This window comes from Neovison vison, chromosome 4 (genome assembly GCF_020171115.1).
Source record: "Neovison vison isolate M4711 chromosome 4, ASM_NN_V1, whole genome shotgun sequence".
NCBI classification, from domain to species: domain Eukaryota; kingdom Metazoa; phylum Chordata; class Mammalia; order Carnivora; family Mustelidae; genus Neogale; species Neogale vison.
This window is the reverse complement of record NC_058094.1, coordinates 212,101,603-212,118,105: the sequence shown is the minus strand read 5'-3', so window position 1 is coordinate 212,118,105 and position 16,503 is coordinate 212,101,603. Positions and strand designations below refer to the sequence as shown.

Here is a 16,503-nt window from a genome sequence, read left to right as displayed (position 1 = left end):
CCTGACAGATATAAATAAAGATTGAAGCAATCCCATATTAAGACCCGTCCCATTTAGCAAAACACCCTTGCTCTGAAGATCGTCACCCAAGAACAATACACAATCGGAAAGATAGCTGTCGAATTTCATGCTTACAAGAGAGTGAAGAACATGACATTACTAATGACCTGATATGTCACAAAGCTATGACCAATTTATTTCTTAAGTCTTAATAGAACACAGGGTGCCTGGGTGGCTCAGTGGGTTAAAGCCTCTGCCTTCAGCTCAGGTCATGATCTCAGGGTCCTGGGATCGAGCCCTGCATCGGGCTCTCTGCTCAGCAGGGAGACTGCTTCCTCCTCTCTCTCTCTGCCTGCCTCTCTGCCCACTTGTAATCTCTCTCTGTCAAACAAATAAATAAAAAATCTTTAAAAAAAAAAAAAAAGTCTTAATAGATCATACATAGATTTGGAACCAGTATTACCTTCCATGGTAATAAATTTTATGTTTTAGTTAACAACTGGTATATTAAGTCCCACATGTAAAGAATTAACTCCTTTCATTTGTTCTAAAAATACTGCAGTAAAGCTGCAGGGGATATGCTCTAGTTGAAGAATAGTGGAATTTCCTCTGTATGTCGTTGGTTCATCCTATTCATACCCTTCAGTATTTAACAGTTGAGTATATTTAAAGCATGTTCTCACTGATATATGTAATCAAAAGTAGAGATTTAATCAAATGATATCATAATCACTGAAGTTAAATTTACTTGCTTCCCGCTTGCTTTGATTCGAATTAACGACTCCTCTAAATTACATCAAGGCCCTCCTGATTCCGAGCATGTCCAGGTGCTACATGCGGTGGCTGGGAATGGCTACACAAAGCCACAAGGACAAATGCTTGACCTTACTTCAAAGCTGCTCCTAAATGACTTTTCTGTCCAATAAAATGACCAATCCCACAAAATCCTACATTTCAGAGACTTAGGAGAAAAGTAACTAATAGAAAAAGAAAAAAATGGAAGGAAATGCTACTTATTTGAAAAAGACTCATATGCCTGACTCCAGCCACAGGTCTAACCCATGACCAAGTGTGTCACAGTGGTATGACCGCAGACCATAAACAAAGTCAAAAGAGAAAAATTGAGGGGAAATTATAAAATAAATCCCAAAGAACTAATTTTCATAATAGAGAGTTCTCACAAATCAATAAAAAAAAAATTTTTTTTAAAAAAAACAGAAAAGTAGATAGTTCACTGAAAAGGAAATAAACATTTAAATCCTATATTATTGAAAATTTCACATTTCAAAAATGAAGAAGAAGAGCATAATAAACTAATATACTTACTGAAAAGTTCTCCGATTAATGCCTTTCCTCCCTCTCTGGACTTTAAACTTATGCCTTATTTCTTTGGCGTTTCAGGCCAGTGTCTGGTCCACGATAGATATTCAACATATATAGGAATTCATTCTTTCATTCAACAAATATTGGGTCAGGTGGGCACTGCACGACACTCTGAGGACAGGGTGCTGAGCAAAGCAAACTCATTCTCTTTCAAGGCTTCCATTCTAGGAGCAGTTAGAAGATAACCAAAACCAGACAGACAGACACACACACACACACACACACACACACATATAACATAAAAGGTAATCTAATGGTCCAGATCCTGTTGGTCTCCAAACAGGTATTAATTACATGTTTCCATACTGATACCCTCATTAGGCATTTTCATTTTCAATGATTTCTTCTGATTAAAGTAACTTTAGTACTTTAACTCTTAAATAATTAATTTTTCACTAGAACTTAATAACAGTTACAAAAAATAGAGAGGGAGGAAAAACCTACAACGTTATCCAAATACAACCACTTTCAGCATTAAAGCATCTTTCTTTCCTGTATTTTCCACAAATCTTTACTATCCCAGTGGGCACAGAACATGTAATGTTCTCTGCCTTTTAGATCAGACGCTTCATCTTCCTGCATTCTTAACCAAGACGAAGGAACATGGCAAAAGGATCTCTTTCCAAAAGGAAAACGGGTTTCCATAGCAGCCATGGCTTCAACTCATTCAACCCCTTCTGCCCTCTTCAAGACCAGCAGTTTTACTAAAGCTAAGCAGCCCTCCAGCACCTCCCCCTGCAATGACTTGTTGCCTCCAAATTTAAACGGGGCCATTTGTAAATAGACCGAAGAGGTGCCTCACACATGCCAATCACTCGCTTTTCCCCCTTCTTCCTCTCCTCCATATTCTTGACATTGAACCTTGAGAGGATTTTGTTTCTTTTACCTCTTCATCACGCTTTTCCTGTTTGTTAATTATTAAAGAACTTCTTCCAGCTTCTTGGAAACAAAAATGCTATGAAATGCTCACGGGCTAGATTTTGGGAAAGAAGCAGTAATTACACAGCAGGAGAGGAAGAAATGGGTAATGAGCTGCCCAGACTGTAGACCACATGAGCCATCTGAAACTGAAGACACTGTCTGTCTTTCAGAGGAAATTATGGGTAGCAGGAGGTTCTGGGAGATTAGCAAAGCACATGTTGCTCTTATGTTTATAGCGAGTTGGCAACAGGAATTGAATATTTTTAATAGTTAGCAGAGGTTTATATTCATAGATTATAAATGAACAGAAAGACTATCTCTCCAATAAATAGACAACAGATAGTTGGGGGGAGGTCCAGTGTCAAAAAATAAGTGGGTCACCAAAGTGATTTTCAAAAACTGGCTGCAGAAATATTCTGACTCTGCAGGAAGTGAAGCATGACAATTCACTAGCCTGGTTCCTCCTTCTTTTCTAGCAAAACAGCACACCACATTAATTCTCTTTACATAAAGACAAATGAAAACAGGCCTGCAATGCATCACAACCAGACTATATTTAATAAGATGATGCTGAACAATAAAACTTTTAAGGAAAGTTATAGTACTGGTATCTTGCCTCAGAGTAGCATTTATATGCTAATGATCTGGAAGACGTGAATTCACTGGGGGTGAGGGAAAGAATGTGCATATTGGGGGTAAAAAAGGATTTATGGTTCTTTTTACCTACATTCCAACTTTAAGAAAACCAGATTCTTGTACTTTTATATAAGATTTCTTGTATTGTAAATAATATGAAGTATTCTAACTTCTTTCTAAAATAAACGCCACTAACACATCCTGGTACAGTTTGATGAACATAAAATACCATGCAAGCTTCAAGGGATAATCTGACAATATCCCTTCTAAAATTTCCAGCTTCTAGAAGCAACAAGGCCAATCACTTTTGAATGACATTTTCAAGGTCATTAGTCTGGGAATTTTAAGGCACCTGCAAGCACAGAGCCACCACAGACTAGCTCAAAATTATCCGTCATTTGGAACCCCAGCCTAAGACTCAAGAAGAGAGGCTCACCCCCAAAATTTGTTCTCTCTCAACTATTTTATCTCTTAGTAGTTTGGCCTCAGTTTTTCAGATTTGTACATTTTATAAAATGGGATCGTGTTATACACATGAAACCAAGACCAGCAGCTTGTTCACTTGCCAGTGTCCAATATATCCTGCCTACAAAAGCTCTGAATACCAACAACAACAAAAAACCTTACAGGGGCGGGGGGGGCACCCTTCTGCTAACTCATTCCTCACAGAGGAAACATTTATTATTTCCTGGGGCTGTATGCTGAATTTCTACTTCTACAGCTGTAATTTCCACTTGTGAATACTGGAAGGGGCTTAGGGAATGGAAGAGGAAGGGGTCAAAATCCTATGAAAGACACATTGCTTTTAAGGGTACTGTAATGAGATTTGCAGAAAAGTTATTGATCCGTGCCCTTTCGTTTTATTTCCAATATACACTATAGTCATGTTATTTCCCTATGAAAGTTCAGTGTATTCATCTAGGGACTTGTAGCAACAGGGCAAATAGCAAGCCAGAATTTTGGAGTGTTCATTAGTAAGGAGGCAAAAGGTCTTCACGGAAATCCAGGCACCAGGCAAAGAAAGAAGAAAAGCAAAGTTCAATTTAGAACCATTCCCCAGCCGCTCTGGATCACAATGTGAGTGATCAAAGAACACGGCAGTTCAGGAAGGAAGCAAGAATAAATAAATGCGTGTGTTCGTATATACCTAGGCATGTAATAGTTCTTCCTGGCGCTGCTCTACTAAACTGTAATCACGTGACCTCACATAGGGCAAGCAATCCTATAAGATGGGGATTATTTTCTTCAGATTATAGAGCTGGCATTCAAAAGCAGGTCTGCCTGACTCCGAAACCCATCAAAACACGTGCTTTGAAATGGTCTATGGCAGGAGATGGGTGGAAGATGGTTTCTTCACCAACTGCACTTTTTTTTTTAAAAAAAGACTTAGTTATTTGAGAGACCAAGTGACGGGAGGAGCAGAGGGAGAAAACCCTCAAGCAGACTCCCCACTGACTGCGGAGTCCAATGCAGGCCTCGATTCCACGACCCATGAGATCATGACCCGAGCCGAAACCAAGAGCCAGACACTCACCCGACTGAGCTGCCCAGGCGCCCCATACCAACTGCACTTTTGAATGAAGTTCAAGGGAATTAACTTTTGAAGAGCTTTAAGGAATAATCAAAATCAATGTTATTTAGGTATTTAGATACATCAAAGAATATAGAAAATACAAATAGAACACATTAATTTTTCTAAAATATTTAAAGTCTGAGAAATTCTAAGTAAGCTCTTCTTTCTCCTTAAATTTGTTATTTGCTTAAAAAAAGAAAAAAAGAAAAAAACTTTTAAGTCCTATATGCAAAGAGTAGAATTCCTTTAACAACAGGTCCACAAGATTATGATCCCCTCCACATACTGTCTGGCACCCCCCAGGAACTGACATCATTTGAGAGAAGACTTGTTCCACTCTGCCCTCTGCCCCTACATGAAACTGTAGTTTCCAGTGGTCTCTCCCTGCCCCTCCACTGTGACAAATCCCTGCCCTGGTAAGCATGGAGGGTTTGGGGGAGGGTAACAGCAGAGAGGGTAACAGCAGAGGTGGGGAGGAACAGAGACCTGTGTAGAGTATGTCTTAGATTTTCTAGAAAAGTCAATTTCAAATATCTTGTCCCACGGTCAAGTGATATTAGTCTATTATGCCCTGAACTCTGGTTTGGCAGACATGATCTCTCAGTGTATGAGTTAGACAGAGTTAGGACTGTAGTACAATTTCAGTTTCTCCTTATGAAACAAGAATTACGAAATCCAAATCCTATTCGCTATTTTAAATGGATACAGGAATTCCTGAAACCTCTTTGCCTTATTGGCAAATATCACCACACATCAAAGGAGAAAGCTGAGGACAGAGGAAAAGCCACAGAGATGCATCAACTCCAAGGCCAGCCACTTCATCTGTGACCTTGAACTAATTATTAGTGTCTGAGCCCCAGTTTCCCTAATTGTAAAATGTAGACACTAATAAGTAGCTCATAGAGTGGTGGTGGGAATAAATGAAATAATATACATAAATGCCTTGAATAATGCGTAGTATTTAATATTCAATAATTTTCTTCATTTGAGTATGAACAATATGCTTTAAAATTTTCAAACCAATAATGCCTATTCAGCTATTTTCACCAATCTGCATTTGTATGGGCTCTAGTACCCCAAGTTCAAGAAATAACATCAACAGAAACTTGTTCACCTAGACCCCATCCTAGAAAATGTAGAATTCTCAAAACTACAAACTGCACGCCCATTTACCTTGGTTGGTTCTCCACAGTGAGGTTCTCTCCTCTCTGATAGCCACTGTCTGCTACCTGGGTTGTAGACCTCTTCACAATTTGCTGTAGCTCCTGCTCCAAGCGTTCTTTGATCGCCTTAACAGTCTCTGGAATCTTCTTCAGTTTGGCCAGCCCCTTGATGAGGATGCCCATAAAAAGGGTGCTGTTCTCCTCTGGATCCGATTCCAAATCCTCCTTGATGTCCTGCAGGTTCATCTCCCTTGCTGGAAAAAAAGAAAAAGGTTCCATTGCAAGATTCAAAAACAGAGCGCACTGAATAAATGGGATCACAGCTTTGATTACCGCCTTAAAGGAATTAGAAAAGACTTTTCAAGGGGGAAACAAACCATGAGAGACTGTGGACTCTGAGAAACAAACTGAGGGTTTTGGAGGAAAGGAGGGTGGGGGATGGGCAAGCCTGGTGGTGGGTATTAAGGAGGGCGCGTATTGCATGGAGCATTGGGTGTGGTGCATAAACAATGAATCTTGGAACACTAAAAAATAAAACAAAAGTTTAAAAAAATATATATATCCCCCCAAAATTAAATTCACATAGTGACTAAGAATCACAAAGTAACAGTTACAGTCCTCAAATCATAGCCATCAGTTAAAATAAGAGGTGGAAGCCATTAAAAACAAGGAAATCTCCACAGAAAGTTTTCCACGGACAGCCACTTCCACAATAAGCCAGTCCGTTCATGACATTTATTAAGTACTTGCTGTTGATAAAATGCCATACTTGGTGCTACGGGAGAATTCCTGAGAGCCACAGTCTCAAAACTCTTATTTAATCCTTCAAACGGTAAGTAACTTGATAAAAAGAGGTAAGTTAAAAAAGGTAAATTAGTTTAAACAAATGACAAGAGATGAAGAAAACTGAAGAACGGTATGTGCAAAGTGAGACACGACTCTGAGGAAAAGAGTAATGAAGACTTTTCATACATACAAAAGAACCACCTTCTACTTTTCTCTAAACATAGGTCTACCATAACACACTCTACTGAAAATGGGTCTTGCAAATCCACATTAGTTTTCTGAGAAATAATTTTATATGTCAAAAGTCTCCATAGGTCTACAGGCTTTGGGATGGAAGAGGGCAGCCTAGCACAGTGGTTCTTACCCCCCACTGAGAAGCTGGGGAGAGCGAGCGATGGGGATCTGAGACCTCCATGACCGACTGAAAACCACAGGCCCTCCCTTCCGACTAACGCACATACACACAAATATGTGCCCCAAAATACCCAAAATTAATTCTCTCGCTTTAACAATGGTTGGATTTAGATAGAATAAAGCGAGAGTGAGTAAAAGCCAGAAGATGGACCCTAACAGTTCAAGTCTTCCCCATCCTTCCCTCTCTGTTCTTCAAAACAACTGACAGGTTTTTAAAATATGTGATATCCTGAAAGACTACATACCTTCTTCTTTGGGGGAGTCAAGCTCAATGACACTACGAGTCCACTCCAAGTGGTTCAGCACCACTGGAATGCACTGCAATCTACTGATTAGGGAAGAATGAAAATATCCCACTACAGGCAGTAAATCCATGTAACCACTGCATAGAGTCTCCAAAACCCCAACCTCAGATGATATGCACGCTTTTCTCTTCAATCCCTTCTATTCATGTTCTCAACTCGTAAAATGCACTTCAATATGAACCAAAAGCATTTAAGGACATGCAGGATATAATTACTTCCACAAGCTTGTTTTCATTGAAGACGTCCTCTTCATATTTATCCACGAGGCTGAAAACCATGTGGAGAGACAGAAGCACAGCAAGAAGAACCAAATTCCTAGGATTTTCTTTGCAACACAGAGCACATTTGATGAGGTGGTATTTCATTTAAAAAATTGTAAGACTAGAAAAGCTGAGAGTAGAACCAAGGTGACTTAAGCCTGTGAAGATTACAATTTTGATGGCAAAAAACAGAAACAAAAACAAAAACCCAAAACCACAAACAAAAAAACAAAACATAAGGCATTGATATTTCCAAATGTGACATTCCAAAAATTGATATTTTAGTTACTGGTTTTGTTTTATACTTTAAGAACTGGACCCCTCAGGCCACAGACTTCTTCCTCCATCCTGCAAAACCAATCCCGGCAGCAAGAAGAGAGAAATACTTAGCAGCCAAGGAGCCATCTAAATTCAGCACGTTGCAGGTTGGGGGGCGGGGCGCAGCTGGAATGAAGCACAACTATAAGCAGAGCTTCAGGCAGGGAAAAAAGTAATAGAAATTTAGCCGAGAGAAAATGCTCTTCACGAAAGAGCACATATGAGTCACAAACAGACACAAGCAAGGGGCCACCTGTGTGTCACAAGCACCTGCTACAAGAGTGACTAGTGAGGAGATAAATGTAGTAAGATCCACGAGCCCCCAGACGGTGTGGCAAATAGCTACTCTGTGTGCACTAATATGATAGGGAGCCTATTAAAAAATAACAAATAAGCAAGGTATGAATAATAACATGCCAGAGCCCCAAATGGCACATTTGTTTCGAACCTTATCTTTCTGTTTGTCTTCTGAAATCTCCTAGAGCATAAACAGTGAACAGATCCAATATTAATTAATTTATATTATCTATTTCACTTACATCAGCTGAAAATTAAAAGGCAATTTAAAAGGATAATATAATCAACCATGAAGACTAGTCCAATAATCACGGTGAGGTCAGACAGAATTATTGGTGCTTTATGGAAAAAGTCTTGTACAAAAATAATATAGCTGAAATTCAGTACGGGCCTCCCACCACCATCAGAACAAAATGTACATACTTCCAACCAACTTAACACAAACCATTCATTCCCTTGTGTCTACAGTGATACAGTACTCCAAGTGCAGGTTTAAGAACACTTTATAATTAGAAATACTATACTCTCTCACCCAGTTCTCTCTGATCTTTTTGCTCTGAAGAGACTTGTCAAGTGAGGATTTCCTGAACCTGCTTTTGAAGACCCTCAGTGGCAGAACAGTGCTAAATACTAAGATTTTCATGTTCTTCCCCACTATTACTACTAAAATCCTATTGGCCCCAACTGTTTTTTATTACACTCATAGACAGGGAAGGAAGGAGGAAGATACGGATGTGTAGGTATACATGCCTAAGTGGTTTGAGGCTAAGCATGGATTCATGAAGGTTTAACAAAGACACTTTGGGGCTCATGAAACAATTACCTGGATGCTATCTCCAGTCCTCCCAAGCTCCACAATTCCATGATTCTATCAACTTAGAGTAAATCTATACATCTCTGGTTCCATGGCCTATAACCAATTCTGTGCACCTAGATTACAGATAGCCCATTTTAAAAATTACAGAGAAAGTGAATAATCCATTTAAGCAGGTAAGTCTTCTATAAAAGAAACTACCTTTTGTTTCCCAGTGAGTACAGGAAGCAATGAGACTAGTCCATAACTGCTTTCTTTTCTTGGTATGTTTGGTAAGAAAATATGAGCAACATGCACTATGGCTATATACACATGTCATCAAATCTGCACAAGAACCCTGGTGATACACTTGAACTTTGTACTGAATAAGCTTCATTATTTAACTTAAGATTTGTACATGTTAAATTGTAAGAGATAATGGTAGTGTTTACCACAGAAACTCCTGGTAAATGTCATGCTTTATGCTATGCATGGTAACTAAAGTATACAGATATGGCAGATCTGATTTCAACCTACATACATAACTTCATTTACATGTTGTATTCAAGAACATTATGTCTATGTAACAGGGGAACTGTGTCACTATTGAACAGAATTCAATATAAATTCAATATAAAAAGGAAACTTCAAAAAACTCACCAAGCCTACTTAACCCAATAAAGTACCAAGAGAATTACATACCCACAACTTGCCCCCACAGGCAGGAATCTCGCCTCAATAGAATGACAATGCTCTCAAACAGAAAATAAGAAAGTTACCACTTAATAGTAATTCTGGTCAAAATGCACTATAAATTCATAGTTGAGATACCTAATCTCAAGAAAGCTATATACAAAATGGAAACTAAGAAGTTATGAAGAAAAAAACTGAGAGTAACATCTCTGTGGACAAGCAATAGAAAAAAGGAATAAAGCCAGAATATGTGTCCAACAATGTCTGTGTGGAGAAGCAGGCCGAGGCAGGCAAGATCTAGCCCACTGGGTGTTACAGAGACTTCACATGCACCACTGGCTAGATGAGCCAACAGAGTGCTCTACAGAGGACTACAAGCACAGGACCAAATCAAGCTCTACACCTACAGATGCTTCTGGTCTCATCAAATCCTTATCTTCCATCTACATCCCAGTGGAGATACCTGGTCAACTATTTATCTTAAATACCATTCATCTCACCAATGAAAAATTACCTCTAACATCTTTTATTCTAATTAATGCACCCACTGGTACAGATGAGAGAACAGTCTCTAATGCACGGGTTGCCCCTGGAGTATAGAATCTTGATTAGGGTCTTTCAAATGTTAACTAACTACCCCTGAAGTGTGGATTCCTGATTAAGGTACTTCAGAAATGTTAACTAAGCACCCCTAAGGTGCAGATTAAATTACTTTAAAGGAAACTACAGACAATATAACACCCTACTCCTGAAAGGAGGCTGCCAAAAGTTATTGCCAACTCTGAACTAGGGACCATCATTTACATGAAGCTAGGGGTTTTTATAGTCCCAGCACAGGAATAGTTTCATCTCAGAGGTGGAGAATGAAAGCACAATGAATGTGCCCAGGTCTGCCTGTAAGTGAAAGTGGGCTAAGGGGGAAATGATGGTATGTTTCAGGGGGAGGGAGAGTGAAGGGTAGACTATTATGATAAAAACAACCAAAACAATACTGTTCGGTCTCCCTTGAGACAGCGCTTAACATACATGATCTCTTTTAGAATAAGGAGGATGCATCTTTGAAAGTCAAGGAGTAGCCACCAGTGGAAAAGTGGCTAAAACTTTTAAGTGGGCAAGAGGATAAGAGAAAACACAAGGAACAGATGAAAAAATTGTTTATATTAATATTCACTAATATGTGTTGGGTTTTGTGAGTTCAATTGCCTAAAGAGATAATATGATGTAGTAAAAAGAGCAAGAGTGGGGCCTCATAGGACTTTAAATCTGATTATCAACTCTACCACATTCTAACTGGGTAAATCTCTCTGAAGTCATTAAATCTTGCAAGACTTCAACTTTCCCATCGGTAAAATGGAAATAATATTACCTACACAACTGTGTATATTAAAGGAGGTAATATGACATCAAAACACAAAACATACCCCCAAGAAAGGGGGAAAAATGTACTTTTACAACATCTAGCTTTAGGAATTCCTGGATTGCTAGAGACAATGGAAATTACTGAATTCCCCATTTCTCCTTATTTCCTCCAAAAACAACACAGAACAACCAGAAGAACAAACAAAGCTCATACAAATCATACCCTCAGGATAACCTGCAGATTGAAATGCCCCAAATTCACAACAACTATAAATAAAAATAAGAAAAAAACACCTAATCCCATCAAAGGATCTCCCAGGCTCCTGGTCCACCTCTGCTCTGCCACAAGGCTTTGTTGCAAGCAAAAGCAGGCTATTGAAGAACCATGAAAAAACTAGGACGTTAGTGATAATCCTAAGACTGATCTAGAAAAGACTATGACCACCCTACATTTCAAATACTCAAAAAGTATCCAAAGAGATGAGAGCGTGGACTAGAGGGAAGAGAGTTTAAGAGAAGATAATTTGTAGGACCAGTATTTGAGATCCCAGCTTCTATGGGAGAAATCAGACAAAAGGAAGAGAAAAATGTCCTTTGGCTACTGGATAGTGAAGGGAGAAAGAAGCATAAAGAGAAAATTCAGGACACCATGAGAGAGCCAAAATTCTGAGAACAACCTTCTCCTACCATCAAAACAAATAATACACTCAAGTGTTTGGATTTTGCTATGCTGACAGAAGAGGGAGCCAATGATCTAGGAATTCAATTAAACACCCTAAACCCATAAAAAGAGAACAGGAAAAAATGAACATATTCTTAAGAAGGTATGGGGGAGAAGGGTTGTCAGAAAATCCACCACACATTAAAAGAGGAAAATTTCCTGCAACAAAACTATCATGAAGCACAAGAATATTAGTTAGCAACACTCCAGATGGAAGAAATATATTCAAACAAGAACCTGCGGATACGAAGCCATCTTGAGTCAGAAATCCCAAAACTAAGAACAGACATGGACAAATAAAAGAAAGGTCTGAGAAGCAAATGGACTAAAGTGAGAAGAGATAATGGAAGAAAAAGGATATTATTTCAGACAGGAATAAATTATAAAATACCCAAGAGAAAACAGACACAAATGAGTATCTTATAAAGGGTATTAAGGAAATTCAGGGAACCAAAACAGAGAATAAAAGGGATATAAAGAAAAAAGTACAAAGACCAAAGAGAAAGTAGTAGAAATGGAAGACAGACAAAGAAAAAGGTAATATATTAGAAGAAAAACAAACAAGTTGTTTAAAATTATTTTTTAAAAAATCTTGAATCTACAAAATGAAAGAGCCTATTGGGTACCTGGGAAAATTAGCCATTCAAAAAATAAACATAAATAAATAAACGAACAAACTCCAGGGCATACCCTACTACAACTGTTAAAGTTCCTAGGTTAAATAGTCATCAAAGTCTACAGGCTCACAACTTACAAGGCCAAACAAAGCAAACTGGTGCAGCCACTCTGAAAAAACAGTACGAAGATTCCTCAAAAAGTTAAAAATAGAACTACCCTATGAGCCAGCAACTGCACTACTACTATTTATCAGAAGGATGACAAAAATAGTGATTCAAAGAGGCACATGCACCTCAATGTTTATAACAGAAATGTCCACAACTACCAAAAACTGGAAACAGCCCAGATGTCCATCAACAGAAGAATGGATAAAGGAGATGTGGTACATATATATACAATGGAATATTGCTCTGACATCAAAAAGTATGAAATCCTGCCATTCACAATAACGTGGATAGAACTAGGGGGTATTATGTTAAGCAAAATAAGTCGTCAAAGAGTGCCTGGGTGGCTCAGTGGGTTAAGCCTCTGCCTTCGGCTCAGGTCATTATCTCAGGGTCCTGGGATCGAGTCCCACATTGGGCTCTCTGCTCAGCAGGGAGCCTGCTTCTCTCCCCACTCCCCTGCCTGCCTCTCTGTCTACTTGTAACCTCTCTCTGTCTGTCAAAAAAATAAATAAAATCTTAAAAAAAAAAAAAGTCAGAGAAAGACAAATATGATTTCACTCATAGATGGAATTGAAGAAAAAAGTCAGATGAACATAGGAGAAAGTAAGGAAAAATAAAACAAGGTCAAATCAGAAAGGCAAACCATAAGAGACTTTTTTTAAAGATTTTACTTACTCATTTGAGAAAGAGCAAGCAGGCACAAGCTGGGGTGGGGGGCGGTGGCAGAGGGAGAGGAAGCAGCAGGCCCCCCACTGAGCAGGGAGCCCAACACAGGGCTCAATCCCAGGACCCTGGGAATCATTATGTGAGCCATAGGCAGACACTTAATGGTCTGAGCCACTCAGGTGTCCCAAGAGACTCTTAACTATAGGAAACAAATTAAGCGTTGCTGAAGGGGAGGTGGGTAGGGATGGGCTAAATGGGTGATGGGCATTAAGAAGGGCACTTGTTATAATGAGCACTGGGTTTTATATGTAACTGGTGAATCACTAAACTCCACCAGGAACCTAATAATACACTGTATGTTAACCAACGTAAAGGTAAATAAAAAATTTTAATTAAAAAAAAAAGAATTTTCATAAAACACACAAAGGAAGATAATAATGAAGTAGCATTTTATAATAAAAAAAAGAAAGAATATCAGTAAGTAAAAATTGTAAACTAATGAATTTATACCCATCTAAGCTGTCCTTTAAGTACTAAGGCTACAGGACCTACTAAAGGAATTCTGCACCCATGAGCCTTTTCTTAAGGAATCTTTTGATGAGCCAAGAGATAAGTGGGAAAACTTCAGCAAAAAAGATTGATGATGAGCATTTAAAATAATTAAGTGTAGATTTAAGATAAAAACACAACTGGCAGGTGTGAATGGAAGATAGCTAAGACAAATACATTATAAACAATAAAAAGTAAAAATTAACACAAATAGAAGCTAGCAGAAAAGAAAGGATAATGAAGTCATGTTGTTATTTAGGCAAAAGACGGGGATTAAAGGATATCCACAAAAACAGAAATGTGAGAGGGAAAGATTAAAGCATTAAAAAGGGACTAGGAGCATTTTTCTATGTTTTTAAAACATTAAAAAGACAATTGCTAGCGGACAAAAACCCTAAACAACAACAACAACAAAAAAGTGTTTAAGGAACAAAGAATATCTCAAAGAAAAAGAAACATAGCAAATATACATATTTATAAAATACTACAATAGAGGGGCGCCTGGATGGCTCAGTGGGTTAAAACCTCTGCCTTTGGCTCAGATCATGATTCCAAGGTCCTGGGATCGAGCCCCACTTTAGGCTCTTTGCTCAACAGGGAACCTGCTTCTCTTCCTCTCTGCCTGCCTCCCTGCCTACTTGTGACCTCTGTCTGTCAAATAAATAAATAAAATCTTTAAAAAAAAAAAATACTACAATGGAGCTGAGACAAAACATTAGTCTTATCAATATACATCAATGGATCATACTCACTGATTATAAGAAAAGGATTTTCAATCTGAGTCACAAAGCAGGGCCCAACAATAGGCTATACACAGATCTCAAAACTAGTAATTTAGAAAGGCTAGAAATATAGAATAAACAAAAGACACCAGTCAAAAATCATTAACCATTATGACGAAGGGCATCTTTTTAATATCACATGCCACAATTCGCAACAAGGCTTACAAATACTGACATACCAAATTAAACAGCAGCTACCATTTTGAAACAAAAACTACAAGGGAGGCAGAGATACAGGGGAAAACCCACTAATAGAAAATTTGAATACATCACACACACAAAAAAAAGGAAATCGAAGACCTAAACAATAATTAAATAATGCAGATCTTATGGATATATATCAACTCTATACCTGATAACCAAGAATGTACCTGTTAGGGCCAATTTAATGTTAAAACCTGCTTAACTATTAGGGCCTGCTTAGCCAGAGCGACTCCATATTGCCTAGGTAGCCATATTGTTCTTTAAATCCACAGACTTCATGCTGGGAATAAACATCCCAGTAGTTCCTGGTATCAGTTCCAGGTATCGATTCCAGGAATAAACGCCTTAACAATAGAAGCCACGTACCTTGGGTCTGCGGTTACACCCTATAAAACCAGCCTGTGAGATCCAGACGGGGTCGCTCTCTTCAGAGGCGGCCCTGGTCGGTCAGTCTAACTTCTAATGCTTGGCACAGAATCAAGCTTTGCATAACTTTCACTTTGTCTCAGTCTCGTTCCTTTGATAACGGAGCCCAACAGTACCTTTTACTCAAGCATCCATGGGACAGTCACAAACAGTGGTCATGTATTGTCACAGAGAAAATGTAAGTTCCATGAAGTAAAAGTATTACCAACAATACTCTCTGAACTCAACGCAAAAAAGCTAGAAATGATTAAGAGAAAATAAAATTCTTCTGTTAAAAACACTATCAAGGGGTGCCTAGGTGGCTCAGTCAGTTAAGCGTCTGCCTTCAGCTCAGGTCATGATCCCGGGGACCTGGGATCGAGCTCTGCAGCCATCAGTCTCCCTGCTCAGTACAGAGTCTGCTTCACCCTCTACCTCTCCCTCTGCCCCTCCCAACATATCCCCAAATCATGCACTTTCTCTCTCTCCCTCTCTAATAAATAAAAAAAATCTTTTAAAACAATGGATTTTTATCTAATACAAATTGAAATGAGACAATATTTTTAAAATGATAATGGGAACATTAAATATCAAGGTCTATGGAATGCATTTAAGGTGTTGAGAAAAATTCTTGTCACTGAACACTTTTATCAGTAAAACTGAAAGAAAATATATGATTTAAGAAATAAATAAGAAAATATATGAAAATAGGGGCGCCTGGGTGGCTCAGTGGGTTGGGCCGCTGCCTTCAGCTCAGGTCATGATCCCAGGGTCCTGGGATCGAGCCCCGCATCGGGCTCTCTGCTCAGCCGGGAGCCTGCTTCCTTCTCTCTCTCTCTGCCTGCCTCTCTGCCTGCTTGTGGTCTCTCTCTGCCAAATAAATAAATAAAATCTTTAAAAAAAGAAAATATATGAAAATGTATATAAGAAAATATATGATGTCTAGATCAGAAGAAAAAATAAACCAAAAGAAATCACAAAGAAGGAAATAAAGATAAAAGCAGAAAATGAGGTGGAGAACAGAAAAATGCCCTAATCAATAATCAAAATATTAGTTATTTCTTGAAAATTAAAAACAAAAACAAAACAAAAAACCCTAACACAATAGAAAAACCACCAGCTATTTTGATAAAGAAAAGGGAGCTAGTGCAAATAAAAAGACAAAAAGAGAAAAGGAAATTTCAAAAGCAGAAGAAAATACTGATCTCTGTATAGATAAAATTTGAAAAATTAAATGAAATCAATAATTTCCTAGAAAAACACACATTATTAAAATTGATCCCAACAGAGACAGAATGCTTAAAGAGAACAATCTACATAGGAAAAAAGACAGAAAATTAACAAAAAGCAAAAATATGAAAAAATATCAGATCCAAATTTTCACAGGGAAATTCCCTAACCTTCAAATATCAGAGAATCCTGAGAATGCTCCATAAATTGTTCTAGAGCACTGAAAATGACGAAAAGCTTCCCAGTTACTTTTATGAAGC

General features: G+C 38.4%; 1 protein-coding gene across 3 annotated transcripts in view; it reads right to left on the bottom strand.

Moving 5' to 3' along the window:
* EXOC4 (exocyst complex component 4) overlaps positions 1-16,503 on the bottom strand; it is a 724,031-nt gene that overhangs the window by 632,142 nt on the left and 75,386 nt on the right. For all 3 annotated transcript variants that reach the window (XR_006384314.1, XM_044246588.1, XM_044246587.1), the window contains exon 6: positions 5,687-5,930. Coding sequence is in view for 2 of the 3 variants with exons in the window: in XM_044246588.1 (XP_044102523.1) it covers positions 5,687-5,930 (244 nt within the window). In the remaining variant the exon portion in view is untranslated. The remainder of the gene's footprint in view (positions 1-5,686; positions 5,931-16,503) is intronic.